General features: G+C 41.6%; 1 protein-coding gene and 1 long non-coding RNA gene across 5 annotated transcripts in view; one reads left to right on the top strand and one right to left on the bottom strand.

Moving 5' to 3' along the window:
- Positions 1-291: 291 nt before the first annotated feature.
- LOC148303431 (uncharacterized) lies at positions 292-3911 on the top strand. Its single transcript, XR_015838490.1, has 2 exons — positions 292-936; positions 2774-3911. It is a non-coding gene; the product is annotated as an uncharacterized LOC148303431 (long non-coding RNA).
- A 1565-nt stretch (positions 3912-5476) lies between these two features.
- Positions 5477-21315, bottom strand: part of N (neurogenic locus Notch protein) — a 101466-nt gene continuing 85627 nt past the window's right edge. For 2 of the 4 annotated variants that reach the window (XM_088269955.1, XM_088269957.1), the window contains exons 9-33: positions 20825-20939; positions 20312-20601; positions 20047-20185; positions 17696-17848; positions 16874-16980; positions 16678-16791; positions 16107-16263; positions 15803-16035; positions 15574-15719; positions 15316-15464; positions 15078-15227; positions 14859-14998; positions 12726-14789; positions 12429-12643; positions 11744-11979; positions 11266-11466; positions 10778-10946; positions 10471-10690; positions 10211-10379; positions 9926-10040; positions 9658-9804; positions 9057-9198; positions 8825-8971; positions 8647-8754; positions 5477-8163 (exon numbers count right to left, since the gene is read on the bottom strand). In XM_088269955.1, coding sequence (XP_088126081.1) covers positions 7967-8163; positions 8647-8754; positions 8825-8971; positions 9057-9198; positions 9658-9804; positions 9926-10040; positions 10211-10379; positions 10471-10690; positions 10778-10946; positions 11266-11466; positions 11744-11979; positions 12429-12643; positions 12726-14789; positions 14859-14998; positions 15078-15227; positions 15316-15464; positions 15574-15719; positions 15803-16035; positions 16107-16263; positions 16678-16791; positions 16874-16980; positions 17696-17848; positions 20047-20185; positions 20312-20601; positions 20825-20939 — 6023 coding nt within the window. In that variant the 3' untranslated portion in view covers positions 5477-7966. The remainder of the gene's footprint in view (positions 8164-8646; positions 8755-8824; positions 8972-9056; positions 9199-9657; positions 9805-9925; positions 10041-10210; positions 10380-10470; positions 10691-10777; positions 10947-11265; positions 11467-11743; positions 11980-12428; positions 12644-12725; positions 14790-14858; positions 14999-15077; positions 15228-15315; positions 15465-15573; positions 15720-15802; positions 16036-16106; positions 16264-16677; positions 16792-16873; positions 16981-17695; positions 17849-20046; positions 20186-20311; positions 20602-20824; positions 20940-21315) is intronic. The other 2 variants (XM_088269958.1, XM_088269956.1) reach the window with 1 other exon arrangement.

The raw sequence follows: 21315 nt of genomic DNA on the forward strand, positions 1-21315 counted from the left end.
GGATTCGAGTGTATTAAAAAATGTTAAAAACGTGTTGACATAACCTGCAGTACATGCAAATATAATGTAAATGTCAAAATAAGGACTGAGTTGCCAAGAAAATGGAAGAAATTATTTACAAAGTTGAAAAGCTAAAAAAAGTTTTATTTCAATTAATCTGTTGGATACTGTAGAAATAACCGTCCGGGTGAAGTGAACATGTGGAATTTGGGCAGACTATACTCTACAGATGTCTAAGACCCTAACAAAATGAATTGATGAGATTTTGAGGTTTTTGCAGAGAGAGGGAGAGTGGATAAAGATAGCACGGCATCAGAATGCAGAAGTAATGATGACGATGATGTTGAGCCCGCTACTAGTTCAGGAACTAGCACAGGCAACAACTCCTTACCCTGATAATGCACAGTCAGCGTTTGTGATTCAGTGCCCTAGAACGGTAAGGGGATTAGATAAGTAGGAACAATTTTAATTATTATGAAATTTATAGTAAAACTTGAATGGAACAACTGTCATCTCTTTCAAAAATATCTTCATTTAGATATTTATTTATATTTCAGAATGATTATTTTTATTCGAGAATTTTTTGTGTTAATTCTTTTACTAAACATCAATGTGGGCTGTGAAGAAATCAAACTAATGGAAATACATGCTTGTAATGGCGAAATATCTGACGATGTAAAAACAGAAAACTGCAGTAGTGGAAAAGTACTGCATGAAAAACATAATAAAGGTTATTTATGGATCATGAAGTCGGATGCATGCTTTCACTTTGAAACTGAAACTGATATACATCGTGTAGAAATAATGGGCTTTCCTTATAACGATACGAGCACGAGTGGTTGTAAAATAGTCTATTCTATGTATATAGTTTATGATGGGGCTGAGGTACGGCTGGATCCACCTTGGAAATATTCATTTCCTGAAGGGAATAAACAGGTGAAGAAATTTAATAATAATAATTGTCCGGGTCCTCACTCAGGTTCCACCTGCTAATTGTAATTTAGAGTTACCAACTTGCTCGGTGCAAGGTATGAAGGTATGAGAGGAGAATAATGCAGGGGCGAGGCAATGCAACCAAAATATACTGCAATATTATTAAAGTGGAAATAAGTCCTTTACAAATCACTTATATAGTGACTATGGAAAATCTATCCGTGTAAATAGTGACAAGGGCTCGTTTAGATGGTGAAAAGCTCTACGAGTGTACTCTCTTCAACTCCCTAATGACAACACTTACGCAGTATGCTTGCGATATAATATACAGTGATACCTCACATAACATACTCAATTCATTCCAGGAGCAAGTTCGTTTTGTGAAACACGTTTTCCCATAATAACACATGTTAAAAACTAAATCCATTCTGTAGCATAAAACATACATTTTTGTCATTTTTAAAAATATACATTTTTTAGTCAGATTTAGGAGAGTCTACCGAGGCTTGCAGGATCAAATCCTTTCCAAGGTTGTTTGTTTCTCCCTCTTCTGCCTGAAATAAAAAGTAAGGCTGTCATTGTAGAAATCGTTGATCCTGTTGGCCTCAGCTGAGTTTGGATAGTGAGCGTTGTGTGAGTGACAGGATGTCCTCGATGGCAGCAGTTGAGATTGCGAATGAATATAGGTGGCGTTTTCTGAGGAAGCGTAACATGACTTCCAAATGGTTGAATCCATATTTATAGCACCGAGGCTGGGATCGGTGTACTGGTTTCGAATGACCAAATCTACAAGATTGGATTGTGGGAAACATATAATTAAACAATATTGTGGGAAACATATAACCTCTACTGCAGAGTAAAAAAAAAAGTAGGAAAACGTAAGCACGGCTCTTTGGGTCGGTAGCCATGTATGGTTTGAATCTGGGGATGTACGGGGCTTTGACTAGACAGACGACGAGATTTAATTCTTTTTCATCTATATGGCAGGGCCAGATTCTCCAGAATATCCTCATGGGACCATTCTGTCGGAATGCCCCTCACTAAACCCATCTGCGACACCAATAAGGAATGCGAGATTTGTAATTCTCTTAAAAATTACTATAATTTCTGTAAAACTCTTGTGGCCGATAGTTTTAATACCTCCTCGGGATGAAATGTTTTTTTACCTTATTCACAAAAAGGAGCTTGCTTACCTCTAGTCTGATGAAGTTCAGGGGTGAATTTTCGGCGATCTTTCGAGTGTAAATGGTGAAAGAATCTGCATCTCTTTCCGTATATACATTCTCAATTTATTGTTCCTCCGAGTTTCCTTTATAGAGAACATATTCACTGCTTCTGCCAGAGGTAAATCCTCTTCAAAAGAATCGGTCTTTAAGAGGTGTTTGTTTCTACAAATGGTTAGTTGGCAATATGGGCGAACCCAAAGTGCACAAGTCATCAGATAAATTCACTATTCAATACGGGGAATCAAGGGGTTTTTCCCATACCTCCATACTTATGAAATCTATACGCTAATTAAGTAAAGATTTCTAATAGAAAGAAAACAAAATAAAAATATTATTGTTGCAACAACGGTTGTGATATAATTTTGAATTGAAAGAATTTATAATTTAAGTAGAAAAAAATGGAGTAAATGTTACTTTTAATGAAAAAGGGTATAAAGAATTGACTAAAAGAAAACCAGTTTCACAAAACTAAAACTAAAATAAAAAACACACAAAAACTCAGAGCACTGTCACTGTAGTATGCTTGTATCACTTTGACAGTTCATTATAAAAGGTTTATGGCTATTTACTTACTTATTAGTAGTATGTGTCAAAACAACTGTTTATCTTTTTAGATAGAAATTCATTTATGTTGCGAGTTCTCCGATGAAATTGGTAAAAACTGTACAAGAGGAGAAGGTTTCTGTTTCCTACTACGTTACATAACGTTGTACAATAATGGAACAGTTCTACAGAGACTCCGCAAACGCCCCCAAGCCCGAGGCCCGCACACCACGGAACTGGCTTCTCCCTGGACTTCGGACTTCCACTCCAGATATAGTATCACCCTGTACATGGTTATTGGAACTTTACTAGCCATGGCTTCTTTATTGTACGGCATGAGCCTATGGATATATGTTTGTTTTCGTAGTTAAAATAATAACATTGTTCTGTTGAATTCCAGTAGTACTTTATTTCATTCTAATCTAGGAAATTTGAGCCTTACCTTTCTCATTAACATCACCTAAGTTTGCAATAAACACGATGTTGAAGTAAAGTCATATCTGACACTGACCCGTCTGGACCAGTAAACTTGACACTTGATTCCTAACATTTCAAATAAATAATAGACTCAATAAAATTAAGAGTACTTTATTTCCAATTTACTCATCCATATAATAAACAATATTTCATTTAAAACTGTTTCTCTTTATTCAAATCCATAAACATAATACTTATTATTGAAAGGAATACCTTATTTAGACTTAGGATTAAACTAAAATTATACGGGGTATAACATGAAAAATAATATGTAGTAGAGATAATATATTACAAGATTCCTTCCTATCCCCAGGATACTATAGGAGAATATTCATATAGAGGCACCAGGAACAGCGGTTTACAAATATTACTGCCGGTGCAGGAGAACACTTGAATTCCCTCCATTACACCAAATCTTAGTAGTAGTAGAATACTCGGGATCTACAGTCAGTAGGTCAAACCATCAGTACTGTTTTACCACTACTGGTAGCGACATTAATAGCAAGTATGTATTGCTTCCTATCCCCAGGATACTATAGGAGAATATTCATATAGAGGCACCAGGAACAGCGGTTTACAAATATTACTGCCGGTGCAGGAGACCACTTGAATTCCCTCCATTACACCAAATCTTAGTAGTAGTAGAATACTCGGGATCTACAGTCAGTAGGTCAAACCATCAGTACTGTTTTACCACTACGGGTAGCGACATTAATAGCAAGTATGTATTGCCAAATGAAAATTATAAATGAAATGTTTCATTTCAGAGTGTGTGAAATCCCATATTTCGTCCTATTCTGGCTATGAAAGGACCATCGTATGGGAGGCCATATTTTATATGATAATTTACAAGTTAAACTACCAACAAAGTATTTTTATTGCATATTTTTATAGTGTATTGAATATTGAACTGAAAAAAATTCATTCAAACTACATAAATAGTCGGCAGTACTTAGTCATTCACGGCCTGTTGCATCTCTAGTAATCAAAATGGATTCCTTAAATTGATAAAAGAACTGCGACACATATTTGTAAAACAAAGCAAATTCATTGAAACTACATAAATAGTCGGCAGTACTTTGTCATTCACGGCCTGTTGCATCTCTAGTAATCAAAATGGATTCCTTAAATTGATAAAAGAACTGCGACACATATTTGTAAAACAAAGCAAATTCATTGAAACTACATAAATAGTCGGCAGTACTTTGCCATTCACGGCCTGTTGCATCTCTAATAATCAAAATGGATTCCTTAAATTGATAGAAGAACTGCGACACATATTTGTAAAACAAAGCAAATTCATTGAAACTACATAAATAGTCGGCAGTACTTTGCCATTCACGGCCTGTTGCATCTCTAATAATCAAAATGGATTCCTTAAATTGATAGAAGAACTGCGACACATATTTGTAAAACAAAGCAATGCAAAAGAAAAAATAAAATAATATAAACACAACATGAAATATTCTTTAACCTTTGCAACGGTGATATGTATTTTGTACACCATATGAAAAAGTGATTTCAAAACGGGAAAAATGTAAATATTCCTAAATGTTGCTTTTATTGACCATACTTGAAGTTAAATATAGCAATTTCCAAACACATGGCAAGTAGCCGCCGTTGCTGGCGTAGTGGCACAACCACCCCACAGGACGACTTGAAATATGGGCGGAAACAGTATGGAGCCGCGTGCATGCAAAGCAAAGCACACACGCACACTATCACACCATTCTATCCCTGATTTTTTCACAAATTATTAATTTCCGTCGCCGCAAATGAATAAATTTATGTTATAATACTTTTATGTAATACGTAATTGTGTTACGGAGGAATACAAAAATTCTGAGCCCGTATCTATTATATTTATCTAGTTATTAGAGTGGAATTGTAGTAAATACATATCACCGGGAAGGAAAGGTTAAATATTGTTGCCGTTATATTAAATTCACAGTACTTACATACTGTAATAATAAATTTAATTTAATTTTGCAGTCAACACAAGCTGATAAATACACGAAGCTATAAAAGGATGACTCGAGATATGTGCATGTAAGAAATAGGTCAGCAATGCATATATTACTGATCATCATGATCTGATATCATCATGCCTAGCTTTATTCCGTGTACGGTGCAGTGCCCCGTTTTCTGGCTCTATATTGTTAGTGCAGCTATAACAAACGATCGCACCTCGCATTACTAGAAACCGCAAGATATTAAGCTGTTAGTAAAATACAAGCATGTCCGACCTCTGAACCTCCATACGATGCCGACCTGGTCACCTGGGCACCTGGGCACCTAGTCTCCTAGTCACCTAGTCACCTAGTCACCTAGTGAGGAGACAGACAACTTGCACAGTTGGAATTGATATAATAACCGTATAATATATAGATATGTGAACAAATGATTGATGAAATAAATACATAGTAATTTGAAGGTAATAAATGCAACAAAATAATATTAAATTCAAGTGTGATTGTGTCAGTAGGCATCATGTGGGAAGTAATCATATTGAATGAATTGAGGTGTCCAATTTCAACGCCTGTTAAAAATAGTAAACTATAAAGAGTCTTTTATGAAATACTGTTTACTGGGAATGAAATCATATTTATAAATACATATTTTTATGTATGATACAAAAGGACAGATTTCAACTGTGAGTAGAAAGAAGAATGATTGATATTGGTCATCTCATTCACAAATCAGTTTCAAGTATAAAAGCCCACTTGTAACTACTACTACTGCTAAATTATGATTTTAATACAGTACAAAAGAAATATTTATGTTGCTGCTAATATGAGATACGTGCCCGGATGATATTTTAGATTTGCCACTGATTTGAAATAGTTAATGTATCGCATAAATAAATATGTGACAGCATTTAGCAAATATTTGGCGTAGCTTGATGCGTTGCGTTTAACGAAGTCGGTTACTTTGAACAGATCTGGAAGAATTTCACTATAAAAATATTTATTTTCCTAAATTTATCAAATATAACTTAATTATTATTTACATGCGGGCTCTAAAATCAAACAATTACTTTAGCATTTTACTCTTTCAATTTGTACCATTTTAGTATGGATTAAACACTAATTTTAACAAATATTCAAAATTGTCATTGCAAAATGAAATGTATATTTACAAGCTATGACTTGAAATCTTTAAGTCACCTGATAAATTCAACTTTGGGTTCCCATTCCAGCATTCATTACCCCATGGTCACCACTGCAATGTCATCCGAGAGTGCCATCACTCTAACTAAATACTTGTGGACAAACAGCCACAACTACACGCACTATCCTACTATGTATAATTTGTAGAAACAAAACAGTCAACGATGATTCAGTGTCACATTTTAAAAAGTATAAAATTTGATTAGGATTTACAGTGGTGTTGAATGTTAGCCTGATTTACCCATAGTTACTACTACAACACAATGTTCCCCAGATTGAGTGTATCGAGACGGTTAATTTGTGCTACTTTAATGCTCTTTACCATTATGTAAAATTGCTTCACTTTGTATAAAAGATCAGGTGACTTGGAATGAGTTATAAAGGAGCAAAATTTAGAGTTTTCTCAATTACCTAGTAATTATTTATAAACTAAGCTAAGAATTACTTATCATTAAGATGAGAATATTTCCAATCAACAATTAGGAAGCACAAAATGTCTTTTCTTATGACATTATCTTATCTCTTTTCTTTATATTGAACCAAAATAAAAACTCTCAGTTTACACTTAACAAAATGAGAATGTTTGAAATCACTCAAACTGAATATAAAAGTAATAAAATCAGTTATTACATTGTATATTGTACCTCCGCTAGTTCGGGTAGACATCAACTTCCGTATGAACCCCCAGAGAGAAGTATGAATGACTCGCATCAGATTCCAACGGGTGAACACGGAGAGTCGCTATTACAGATAATCACGTGTCCCGTTTGATTTCAAATTTCCATGCGATCGGTTCATCCGTACTCTCCGATAGATTAAAAATAACTACTAATTTTCGCGAATCACAGACAAAACTATCGGAGGTAGTTCTTTTCCCAAAAAAATTAAGAATGTTTCCTTATAAAAATATTAAGAATGCGTAACAATTGAGGAAACACTACTTTTAATTTCCAATGATGGGAATAAGATTTGGAAATGAGATTTGTCCAGTCACATTGTGACATTGCAGATTATCAGATGTAAAATAAAATAAACGCTAAAAATACAATTCTCATTATATGGAGTAAAAAAGTTTATATTACAATTGTTTTAGATATAAAAATGTAAAGCATTATAAAAACACATTATTTCTTAATAATTACTCGGGGATAATAAAAAATTATAATATTTTACACAAATACAATTGAGACCACGAGTCAATAGAGAACTAAAAGATATACACGATCGGTCAACTTCCCAGAGAATGCTCAATCTGACAGTAAAAACCTGTCCTTGAATTTTCCCACATACGCAAATAACTTATTGCCATACATTTTTAATTAGATATAATTATAAATTTGGATACAAATTCTACGAAATCTTACAATACGTTACTCAAACGCACTTAGAAATCTGCATATCCAATTTTGTTAGGAACAATATTCTGCTAGGAAAATGGCTCGATCATTATATTTAGTAATAAAAAATATATAAATATCACTCGTATATTCATTACAGCTGATTTTTTAATCTTTTAAATTGAAACGATCCAGTTTAGGATTATGTTGTCGCCAATACTGGGAAATATAATTTCCTCCAACAAGAAACAGTTCCAGATTAGCAGTCGGTAGGACCGGCTCAGATGTAGATGGCCTCGGTGGCGCCCTTGTTGGTCTGGTGCAGGTCGGCGGGCGAGAGCGTGTGCGCTGGCTCGGACCAGTCCGAGTGCGGGGACTGCGTGAGCGGCGTCTGCGGGCTCGGGGAGGACCAGTGGCCCGGCGACTCGGGCGATGGCGTCGGGAACGTGTCCGACATGGGCCACATGCCGTACAGACCTGCCACACAACAATATTACTCCATGATCCCCACTAACCAACACAAGAGAACATTTCTATTATAACATGTATAGTGGGGTGAACAATATTTCAACTGTGTCTTTCCACGCGTATTGCTGTTCGAAGCAATCGCTAATAACCTTAGGAGATTTAAGATGTTGAACATTTATTCATTTATTTGTGTAAATGAGCAAATTTGAAAGAAAGCAACTAGTATAAATACGGTTTGCAACGTTTCAAAATATGTTTATAAATTTTTATTGACAAACAGAAACTGCGTATGATGGTTTGAAACAATTTTAAAATCCCACCATTAGTGGTTAACGCGTTTTGCTACCGTTCTAGAGGTCCCGGGTTTGATATATTGCCCTGCACTGGTACCTGAAGTGCGAGACCGATAGTGCACGACCTCACCTCTATGGAATTAGCGATCAAGATAACAATGTTCTAGTCATAATGCAGTGCTAAGACTGCGGAACTCACCGGCCATGACTCCGGAGTAGTTGTGCTGCGGCTGCTGTCCTCCCAGAGCTATCTGCTGGTTGCCGAACTGGGACATCCCGCCGTTCTGGGTAAGCGGCGGCGCATAATCTAGCGGACAAACTCGTATTATGAATTGTTGGAGCGCAAAGGGCGCAAGACGGAGAGCGACGGTACTCACCTCTGGTGTACTGGTAGAGGTTCTGGTGGTGCGAGGGGGGCGGGGGCGGCGCGGGGGGCAGGCGCTGCTGCGCGGCCGCCCGCAGCGCCGCCATGTGCGTGGGGCTCGTGGGCAGCGACGGCCGCGACTTGCCCGGCGACGGCGACCCTGCACAGACAAACCGCACGCCGTACAGTCCACTGGCCTTCCCACCTTGCAGAACAGACAATGGAATTGAACTAGAGACACTCACCTATGTAAGCCTGCGGAGAGTTGGTGTGGTTGGAGTGCGTGGGGGAGTGGTTGGAGTAGGGCGGGGAGAGCGTGGTGGGGGGAACCCCCCGCACGCCGCTCCCGTACACCTCCAGACTCAACCCGTGCAGTGACTGGCCCGTCTGAAAATTAAACATAAGTCACCAATTAATAAGAAATTTCATTGGAAAATATTAAACGGCAATAGCATAGGGAAAGAGCAGTGGTACATTAAACCGAAGACTCCTCAGGAATGGGAGACTGCTTCTCAGGAAAGCAGAGGTGGTAAAGTTCATCAGCAGCTAGAGTTACTACATATCTTACACTGAAGATATTACTTCTCGATTCTGCATAAAACCCTACTTTTTGAACAGTCAATTATCGATTGTAAGTTGATGGATCGAAGTATGTTAAGAGAAATCGTCCTGAGATAAATACTTTTGCAATTCCAATCATGATGACCTGTCCATTTTGTGGTGAAGATCTAAGAGGATTTTTGCAGATTCACACCGCGGATGGAGTGAATAAAGGGAGTAGATACTTATGAAACTGAATACACAGATAGATTGGTGCCAGAAGAGGAAGAAGAAAGGAGCGGTTACCTTGATGCAGTCTTCGTAGCTGGGCGGCTGCTTGTTGCCCAGCATGACGGCGTGGTCCAGGTGCGCCATGGTCTGCAGCTGCGCCATGGAGTTGGAGTACAGCGACGTCGTGTCGTACGGACTCGGCAAGTCCTGGTACACCAACAACTGACCATTAATAATACTTTTCTATCCAAATGCCCGTACGTACCTCCCTAACTACTCTACCTAACCAGTGTCGGGCCTATTTCCTACGCTACGGATGCTACGGAACAGAAATGGTACTCACGGGTAGATTATTGAGCGGGGACTCCACGGGACTCAGGTTGGAGCCGAGAGACTCCACACTCTGGGGGACCTCTTGACCCCCATTCTTCTTGTTGTTCTTTTTTACACTGGGCTTCCTGTATTGACAAAACAAATAAAAAATTAGCGGGTTATTACACTAAATCCTTGCTCAATAATAAAACAATACTTTAACACTATTGATCCTTAAATATCATTGGAATAAGGCTTTTTTATTGAGTTTTCATTGCGAGCATTGGTGTATGTAAGCATGCATGGCGAGACTCACCGCCTGACGGGCTGGGCGTTGGCCTCGGCCAGCGCGTCCCCGGGGCTGCAGGGGGAGGCCTTGCTGGCCGCGCCGCCGCGCTGCTTCTTGCCCTTGCCGCCCTTGCCGCCAGCGCCCGCGCCTCCGATCACCGTCGGGTGCGAGATCAGCTGGTGATGGCTCGGAGAAGCTGAAAACAGATTTACATTTCAACTTTAATAAAGAATCCGCAAAACCTCTATTTTCTGCAAGTGGGGGGTGTAGTGCGAGTGTGTGCGTACCGAGCAGGGTGTGGTGGTGGTGGTGCGGGTGCTGGGGCGGGGCGCGCGGTGCGTGCTCGTCCAGCAGGCGCACGATGTCATCGTGCACGCGCTCGGCCGCCACGTCGCGCGGCAGGCGCTCCATGTGGTCCGTGATCTCCCGGTTGGCGTGCGCGTCCAGCAGCGCGCGGCACGCCCCGTACGAGCCCTCCCGCGCCGCCAGGAACAGCGGCGTCTCGTCCTGAATCACACAAAACACAATCGTCAGACCACACAGGTGACAGAAGTCCACAGCCGATCGATGTATTACAGTAATCTACTCCCTTACCTTATCGTCTTGCGCGTCTCTGTTGGCTCCGTGTAGTAACAGAATGTTGACCGCATCTACGTTATTGACGGCGGCCGCCCAGTGGAGAGCGGTCTTACCGCTGTTATCGGCCGCGTTGATATCGGCATCGGCGTTGATCAAGTCTTCCACCATCCCTTCGATGGCGAGCCTGGGAAAGCAATGCAGTTATTACTATTCACTCGTCCCACTCGTGGATATATTGGCAAAAACGGTAAGTCTAAAATCCCTGTTTGAATAATCTCTGTTATTTAAAGCTCTAAGCCTTAGTAAAATACCCGCTATTAATCTAAATGTTTAATTTACTTTAAAAACCACATAAATATGACATTTCAAACTACTTAGCGTATTTAGCCAGTTTATAGAACATTGAAAACTTCATAATATGCATCATTAAGTCACAATTTCATATTTTACATATTTACATTATACACAGATACGCTAAAACATATTGCATCAGTGGAGCATACCTGGCGGCCAGGATGAGTGGCGTGGTCCCGTCGTGCATGCGCGCGTTGAGGTTGGTGGCCCTGTTCCGGAGCAGGATCTGGAAGACCCCCACGGCGTCGGCGGCCACCGCGGCGTGCAGAGGAGTGCGCCCGGTGTTGTCCTGGGAGTTGGCCTCCGCGCCAGCGTCCAGCAAGCGCTTGGCAGCGTCCGCACGGGCGTACCTGAGAATGCGATGCGGAACGTGTTATATATGTGCCGCTATACCGTACCCATAAAGCTCGTATGTCCGTGAGATACATTTACAATGAGTCACAAAACAACAGGTAATTGTAACATTTCAATTACAAACTTTCACAAATGTTAGAAGAGTTCAAAGAGTAATAAAATATAGTAAAAGTTAAGAAGAGCAATAAGGAGACTTGATTTAGAGCTAAATTAAAAACAGTTATCAGATGTACAATAAAGTAAAAATAAGCGCAATAAGGCAGCAGCAAATACCTGGCAGCGAGATGCAAGCTGGTCTCGCCGGTCTTGTCCATGGCGGCGTTGAGCTGCGCGCCCTGCGCCACCAGCTCCTGGATGACCTGCGCGGTCTGCTCGTCCTCCGCGTCAGAGGAGCAGCCGCCGTCCAACCCGGCGCCCGCGCCCGCACCGCCCCCGCCCCGCACCGCCGCCACCATCAGCGGCGTCATGCCGCACGGCCCGCGCGCGTCGATGTCCACGCACCCGTCGTGCTGCAGCGGAACATACAGCGTTATACCTCATGTTCACCGTATTAAATATCACGTTTGTCATTTTTATAGTGGTACATGTTATAATGTAATCTGTTATGTTAACTGTGGTGTTTTCATGGTTTTTAATTCAAGTTTTACTTGGTAATTACCACTATTTATTAAAACCTATTGTGTCTCGATGCATTCCGCATCATTTTCAAACAAAAATCGAAGCGGAATCAATTAATGAAATTTCCACGGTGTCTAAAAATATGTTCATCAAATTTTACGTCACGTTCATATAATATTTAATATTCAGAGTGTTACAAGTTGAGTGTTGTAGGGTTCACTGAGTAACATACAGCGTGTCATATTATGCTGCGAGTAGAGTTCTCGCTCATGGTGATACATGTCGTATTTACGACTTAATCCAAGGTGGTAGAGATAAAAATATACGTAAAAGGTCTCACAATAGCGGGTGGCGTCATCATGCTGGGCGGCACGCGCAGGTCGGCGGCGTCCAGGTGCTGCTGCGTCCACACGCGCGCGGCGCCCGTGGGCTCCTCGTACTCCGTCACGGCGGTGTGGTCCGAGGCGTAGCCGCCCGCCTCCCCGCCCGTGCGCGCTCGCTTGGCGCGCGGGCCCGCCGCCTCCTCCTCCTCGTCCGACCACTGCTGGCTGTGACCTGCAACACCCCGCAAACCCGTTACTGCGCGCTCGCAAGCCAAACACCCCGTGTCCCGAACCAGTACCGAGGGTCTACTCACTTATTCCGTGGCCGCCGTTCATGTCCACATCCATGCAAGCCATGGCGGAGTTCTTGTTCATGTTCCTCATCTCCTGCCCGTCGGGGCCCCTCCTGCGGGACCTCCTCCTGGTCCCGGAGTTGGTCCTCAGGAAGCCTTCCGGAAACCACGTGATCCCGGCGGCCCGCTTGCGATGCGAGTTCACCAGCACTCCGAAAGACATCATTATCACAAAGGCGAGAATGAGCCCGCCGATGATGTAAGACATGTTGGTGGCGGGCTGGTTGGGATCGTCCTCGGGCGGGATGTTCACGCTCTTGACTTGGTAGATGGGGAAGCCGGATGACAGTGTGTGTCTCGCGGCCGTCGCGGCCAAGAATTCCGCCGCCTCGTTAGCCGAAGGGAAGCATTCGGCGTCGACGTTGATCACGCACTTTCGGTTGTCGATTTCCAAGTACGCGATCACTCCGGACTGGCCGACTCGCTCGGTGAAGGCGATGTTGTGGGTTCGACCGAAGGCCGTGTCCTGCAGACCGGTGTTGGTGGATCCCTTCCAAGGGTAGATCATGTCTTTGCCCGCTTTGTCTTGCTTTACGCGCAGAGTTGTTCGCAGCTGGTGTCCCATGTCTCTGAGGAAAGCGACAAGATTCTCTTTGAACATTTTCATGTCCATCAGCACGACGACGGAAATGGCACCTTCGGCAAGATCTGGCGGTTCATTTTCGCAATCTAATCCGTCCCAGTTACACTCGGCGTTGTTGCAGCCGTAGTCGCAGTGGCCGTTAGCGTAGTGGGTCTGGCAGTAAGCGTCGTAAACGGGATTGCAAGGTTGCAGCGACTTCTCGCAGTCTCTGCCGTCGAACAAGCACTGCGGGTTGTTGCAAACTTCATTGCAGATTCCGTCCATAAAGACTTCCCAGCAGTTGATGGGGGCCGTGCAGTTGCGCCACGGGTTGATGCCGAGGGAGCAGTCGTTTCCGTCGAAGTTGCAGGCGTAAGTGTTACACTCTTCGTCACACTGGTAGTTGCCTTGCTTCTCGCGACATCCGCGCTTGATGCACTGCTCTCTCTGATACTCCAAATCGATGTCGTAAGGATTGCCGTTAGGATTGGTCTTGGAGCCGCCGATGACGGGACGACCTAATCCTCCTCTAAACTGAGGACTGTAGATATCGCAGTTCTTCCCGGACCACATGGGCGGGCAGTAGCAGGCGTAGTCTCCCAACTTGTTCTCGCAGATGGCTTCTCTGTGTTTGCACGGGCTGGACAGACATTCGTCCATGGAGTTGTTCTCGCAGTTGGCGCCCGAAGCCCCGGCCGGGCAGTCGCAGACGTATCCCCCTCCGTCGGATATCCTGCAAGCGCCTCCGTTCAAGCAAGGATCTGAATCGCAATCGTAGCCGGAGAACTCGCAGCTCTTTCCGTAGAAGCCGTCCATGCAGACGCAGTGGTGTCCGGCCTGCACGGTGGAGCACACTCCGCCGTTTTGGCAAGGGGAGTTGGCGCAGAAGTTGACTTTGTTCTCGCAGTGCCGTCCCATGTGGCCGCTCTTGCAGTTGCAGTGGTAGTCGTTGACCAGCTGCACGCAGTCCAGAGTGCCGGGGTCAGAGCACGGATTGGAGAGGCACTCGTTGATGTCTCCCTCGCAGCGCGGACCCACGAATCCCGGCGGACACTTGCACTCGAATCCGCCCACTTTGTCGGTGCACGTTCCGTTGTTGTGGCAAGAATCCGGGAGGCAGTCGTCCGTGTTGATCTCGCAGATGATACCCAAAGTGCCGGGCGGACAAGAGCACGAGAAGGTGTTGACGAGGTCGTGGCAAGTGCCTCCGTTCTGGCAAGGATTGGGTCGGCAGTCGTCGACGTTCAGTTCGCAGTTCTGTCCCTGGAAGCCTCGGGCGCACTGGCACTGGTAGGAGCCGATGAGGTCCTTGCACTGAGCGCCGTTCTGACAAGGAGCCGAGTCGCACTCGTTGATCTCCGTGTTGCAGTACGAGCCCATGTATCCGTCCAAACAATGGCAGCGATGAGAGTTTCCTATGTCCTCGCACGTTCCGTTGTTGCATAGCTCCTTGAGTTTTACGCCTGAAATAATCCAAAATTAATTACAAAATCTAGGAATATTATTTTACGACTATTTTCCCAATAACTTACCTTTTCTAATAGAGGCATCCTTGCACGAAACCATCTCCACATCACACAGTTTCCCAGACCAACCGGGAGCGCACACACAGTGGTACAAGTGACCTTTCTGCACGCACGTGGCTCCATTCTCACAAGGATTACCTTCACACCTGTAAAATAGACGATGTTCGAATGAATGTTTTAACATTTTTACTTTTATTTAAATGTAAAATTATAAATGAAACTTACCAATCCACATAGGCATCGCAGTGTTTGCCCGTGTAACCGTACGGGCAGTGGCAAGTATAGTACTTAATTTCATCGTGGCAAGTGGCCCCATTGAGGCACGGTCCGCTGTCGCACTCGTTAATGCGATATTGGCAATTGGAACCGGTGTAGCTGAAAACGCACATGTTTGATGAGTATTACTTCACATTCTGCATCTGTTACTGTATTGTGCGTGCGCATCGGGCCAGACAATACATACCCAGGAAGACAAGAGCAGTTGTAGGAGTTGATTCCGTCGATGCACGTTCCTCCGTTCATGCAGCTGGATTCGGTGCAGTCCTCGTCGTTGGTCTGACAGTTGATTCCGGAGAAGCCCAGAGGACACGTGCAGGTGTACGAGTTGACATACTAAACATTCAACAATATATGCGCTTTAATTACGAGTCAAACGTCGCATTTGTGAATACAAATATTTACTACGATACGACAACAGCATTATTCGAGTAACCACAAATACCTGATTGCAAGTGGCATGATTGTGGCACGGCATAGAGAGGCATTCGTCGATGTCCACCTCGCAGTGTTTCCCGCTGAAGCCTTCCACGCAGAGGCAAGTGTAGTCGCCCACTCCGTCCAGGCAAGTTCCTCCATTCTGGCAAGGATCTGCCAAAGAATACATTCCAGGATCAAGGTATTGTAACCTGATGAGAGCCGACAAAAGTTACAATAGGACAGATTGAACTTACAGGTGGCGCAGTCGTCGGTGTTGATGGCGCAGTCGCGGCCCTCGTAGCCCTTGGCGCACACGCAGTGATAGCTGCCGGGCGTGTTGACGCAGGTGGCCCCGTTGCGGCACGGCGCGCCAGCCGTGCACTCGTTGATGTCCAGAGCGCACAAGCTGCCCGTGAAGCCGTTGGCGCACGCGCACGAGAACTCCTCGTACGACTGCGACGGAGAGCACCTGGCGCCGTTGCGACATCTACAAACAAGACAATTGTCAGACAGTACTGAAGGAGGATTTATGTAGCGCCATTTTGTTGGGAAACATACTTGTTGGGAGCGCACGGGTCCAGAGTGTCCTTGCAGTTGCGTCCAGTGTGCGGCAGTACACACACGCACTTGTAATCATGCACCAGGTCGATGCACGATCCGCCATGTAGACACGGATTATTGACGCAGTCGTCGATGTTGGTCTCGCAGTTTGTACCTGACATCAAACAACAACAGGTTGTTACAGCGTGTCAATAATGCTGTCATATATCAAATACATATCATTGACAGAAAAAAAAAATTACGCAAAATATACAACCCTGGATGAAAAAAAAAATTCAGAAAATACAAAAAAAGGTTTTTATTCAATAACTTGACAAGAAAAAGTTTTTTGTCATCTTCGAATCATTCCAGACGTAAAGGATGCGCAAAAAATATGTGTAAAGGTAAAATTGATGCAAATGTTCGAAATAGTTTAGATATTTATTATCCTATAATACAAAGTATGTAATTTTTCCATTTCATACAGAGTGTAATCACAAATGTATTTTACAAAGTAACCTACAACAGTAGGCCTATTCTAAGAAGTATCGTGTTATTCACAATTGTTGGTAATAATGTGTCAACATACCAGTATATCCGAGAACACACTCGCATTTGTAAGCGTTGAGTCGATCCACACAAATTCCTCCGTGTTGGCACGGATTAGAGCCGCACTCGTCTATGTCCATGTCGCAGCGCTTTCCTAAAATAACGCACACACAGTTAGTCTACTCTTCCACTTTCCCCGTGTAGCAGAAAGCACACAAGCGCGCGACTGCACCCACCTCCGTATCCGGGCAAGCAATGGCAGATGAACTGGTTCACTCCGTCCTCGCACGACCCTCCGTTGAGACACGGATTCGAAGCGCACTCGTCCACATCCGATAGACATCTTAAAGACAAAAGCATAAAGCGAATGATGAAAACCATATTAAAATGAGTTATGTCAATCGAGGACCACCTCTAGACCCTAATCCCTGTAGCCAGGCAGATGATGTAAACTATGTATGCGTTTATTGTAATTCTTTTCCGTTTACATATAAAGATGTTTATTTTCCAATAAAACAACATGGTTTATTGCAAGTGTGCTTCTTAAATTGTGCAAGGTATAAAAGTGAAGAATGGCCATTTATTCTGAATTTTTATAGTTTATTTTTTATTTTTATTTCTTTATTTAGCTTATATTACACTAATATAAACTATTATTTACACTTAATTAACATCATCTTTATTTGACTCGGTTTTTTTCAACAATGGCAGTCTTATTTTATCCTTATTTCTAGTAATATGTTCATGAAAATTTTTTATCCTTAAAATATCTGGGTAATTTATTGTTAAAAAAATTATATATAAAGATCAGCATATTGACTTTTAGTGGTCATTCAATTAGTTTATAGTCTCTGTATAATCTTCTCCCGCTCTATAAATTAATGTGGCATGGGCAAATAATTGCAAAGTATGTCAAAGTCATCGTAATAATTTCTTTTTGATTTGAGAAAATGTGCTTATCATACGCATAGTCTCGTCGAATGCGGTACAACGAGACTATGCATATGTTAAAGCGCCGTGTTTTAGGTTGATTAGCTGGATTAAATGGGTGTCAGTACCTCGCATCGTAGTATCCTCTGGGACAGTCACAGCGAAACCCGTTGATCAAGTCCACACACGCTCCGCCGTTGGCGCACGGGTTGGAGAGGCACTCGTTGATGTTGGACTCGCAGTGCAGACCCGTAAAGCCGGCGATACACTCGCACGTGTATCTGGAGACAGAGTAACGCATGAACCCGACTGAACCTTCCGGAAATATAGTCATGCGGACTTTCTGACAAGATCTACCAAACCATAATACTCGGACAAGATCAATATGAATCTGTATTAACCCCCTCAGACCTAATACCGAAGCTCTTCTAAAGTTGTAATGAATGTCTTAGAACTTGTTAAAAAATATAAATATAAATATATATTTATATATATTTTTTGCAAAGATGATCATGAAATTGTGAGGTTAAAGAAAAGGAAGAAATTGATGGAGTTTAATATTCATTAATAATACATTTTATTTTTAAGTGTATCATAAAATGTAAATAAAATAAAAAATAATAAATTTATAATATACATACAGGAAATGATTTTAAAATTCAATTACAGGCACCTTATGTCCGGAGACGTAAATTGTGCGACTGCTGCCTTCTTTCAGTTCTGTAGTAGTAAGAAAGCATTAAGAAATGATAAAACTTATTTTTTGAAAATTATTCAGAGAAAATAAAATGTATTATTAATATGATTCCAAAATTATTATTTTTTAATAAAGAATTGGAAAAAAATTCTCGAGTTGGAGGAGGTTAATTTAATTCACATATAAAGTATCTAAATGGGTACTATCGAAACTAGTAAATTTACGCACTGCACTTGATCGTCGGTCATATCATGCCCAATATAATCCAAAATACAGTTGAATTAGGCATTCTTGCTAGTGTAAAATAAGGCAAACAAACACATTACATAACAACCTCTAATCAAACTATGCATCCATCTTTTCTCAATTTTTCAAAATGTAAACATTATTTCATACACAATGGCTACCCTAAGGAAGTAACAATCATCTATCTAAATACTTTTCAATGCTTTTTCTCCTTATTCTTCTCATATATGCCCCATATTAAAGACCCATAGGGCTTAGCACTAGATCGATGCGTGTAACTTTGCGACATCAGGTAAATTAAGTTTAAATTTCAATTGAGAATCGAAGGAGTTCTATGCCCTTATACATCAAATGGTCCGAATAAAGGAAAGAACAAAGAAAAATATTTGGTACTTGATTAAGTACAAAAAGAGCAATCAATAAACACAACACGTATATCTTTTCGTATCTATTAAATATAACTTACACTGTGTAATCGCTGCATGAAAGAGAAAAAATATATTAAAGACCAAAACAAGTTTTATTTATTTTTATTTAAATATAGTCCACAACTTTGACTTTAACCTTTCCGGGAGTATGGACGTAAGTGGACGTCGGAGGGAATTTTCCTCAAAGGAGTATCGACATTAATGAATGTCGAAGTCTATCTGTCAGTTGGTATGATGTAATTTGTATAATAATGAAATCTGTGGATATTTGTATTTAACTTTGTCATAAAATAAAACCTAGAGATTATGACCTTTATTTTTTATTCAAATTATTTTTACATAATTTCCATCTTCATAATACAAACATTTCATTTGAAAAAATACATATTTAATGTAAAAAACCCACTCCCCAGAGAAAGTCAGACATCAATTATTGTACTCCTGGAAAGGTTAATTATTCGTTATCTTTCTCCACAGTTGGCATGTATGGGTGATTTACTGAACTAATGTGCAAAGGCAAATAGCCACAAGTTAAAAACAGTAGTTTTGAGATAAATGAGTTTATATCTAACTTAAAATTACGCTTTTTGCCAACACATGTATCAAATTAATACAATTTTGCGGCTATTTAGATAATGAATATCTCGATAAAGGGAAGAGATGGAGCAAAATCTGTGATTGTATATGATAGAGGCCAGTTATAAGAATGCTTTGAGCCGTGTTACGCCAAACTAACTCTGTTACGATTTCTAAATGGCGTGAGTAGTATGTGTAGAATATGAATTGTCCCTTTATTATATGTGATTTTACCTAAATATTTTAAACCTAAATAGATATTTAGGTAATATAATAATAATGTTTAATAACACAAGTTAGGAAGTGAAGTTTTCTTGAGTCGGTTGAAAGATGCCAGCGCAGTGTGCAAGAGGTGGGAAACAGTCCCGCGTAGAATCGCAACTAGCTAGGAAGCAAGATGGCAATCTGCAAGTTTTCCATTGTTGATTGTCACAGACGAGTACAATTTGTCCGGCGGATACTCCCCGCTCCGGACACCTGATGCTCGTATTTGCACAAGTCAAAACTTAAGTTAGAAATTAAATTAGTGTACCTGTTTATTCCATCGATACAACGTGCCCCATTTCGGCACGGATTAGAGTGGCACTCGTTGACGTTGATCTCGCAATTGGGGCCTGAAGTTCCGGGCTTACATCTGCAGTGGTATCCGTCAATCAAGTCTTCGCAGTGACCTAAAATAAAACTAATTCTAAATACCGGAAAAAATGTGGGAACTAATTTGCCACAATTCAAAGGGTTAAAATAAATAAACGCTTTATTTTATTCCTGGCCAAATTTTAATATTTTGTTGAACTCACCTCCAAACTGGCACGGGTTAGAGTCGCACTCGTTGATCTGCGTCTGGCACAGCAAGCCCGTGAAGCCGGGGTGGCAGTTGCAGGAGAAGCTGTTCTGGCCGTCGATGCACTCTCCGCGGTGGCAGGGCGAAGACTGGCAGTCGTTGATGTTGGTCTCGCACGACATGCCCGTGTAGCCGAGCGGGCACTCGCACGAGTAGCCCGCGATGGAGTCGTGGCACACGCCGTTGTTGCGACACGGATTCGACATGCAATCGTCGATGTTCACTTGGCACCGGGAACCCGTGAATCTACCACAACAACGAGTCAAACTTAACTAACCCATTTGTCAACACCGAGTGGAGATTATCCGAGTACTCGAAGAAGGCTTAGTGGTTATTTAATTTCAAATCCAAATCAAGAAATGTAAAAGAGACTGACAAAATGCCAGTTCAATACCCGATAATGTTCTTTAAAATATAGTACACTATAAGAATTCCCACCCCGTATTGAATTAATCACATTTGGACTTACCCTATAGCGCAGTTACAGCGGAAAGAGTTGATCAGATCGTAGCAGACTCCTCCGTTGAGGCAAGGCTTGCTGGCGCACTCGTCAATGTCCACTTGGCACTGGATGCCGGTAAAGCCTATAGTAAAAACACATTTAATTGATTTTTGATCATTTACTGAACATTATCAAATTTAGACAGGAACCCTGATGATCATAGTCTTGATTTAGAGAAGAAATTTATTACTATTATAATAATTAGTATAATCAAATAAAGTAGTATGGTAAAGATACGGCGGAGTAATAATTGCAATAAACAGAAAGATCACTGCTGCAGAACTGCAGACTGACAAATAAGATTATTATACACCATTAATATCTGATGTAATGTAATTTTGTCCATACGTCACTACGCATAATAGTTGTACCTAACTTCTATAAAATTAACCCCGACAATGTTACATTCTATATTTTTCTCATCTTAACGAATTATTTTCAGTCTAAATGGGTTGATA

This window comes from Brachycentrus maculatus, unplaced genomic scaffold (assembly GCF_059751285.1).
Source record: "Brachycentrus maculatus isolate JH-2025_06_01 unplaced genomic scaffold, ASM5975128v1 h1tg000368l, whole genome shotgun sequence".
Taxonomy (NCBI): Eukaryota; Metazoa; Arthropoda; class Insecta; order Trichoptera; family Brachycentridae; genus Brachycentrus; species Brachycentrus maculatus.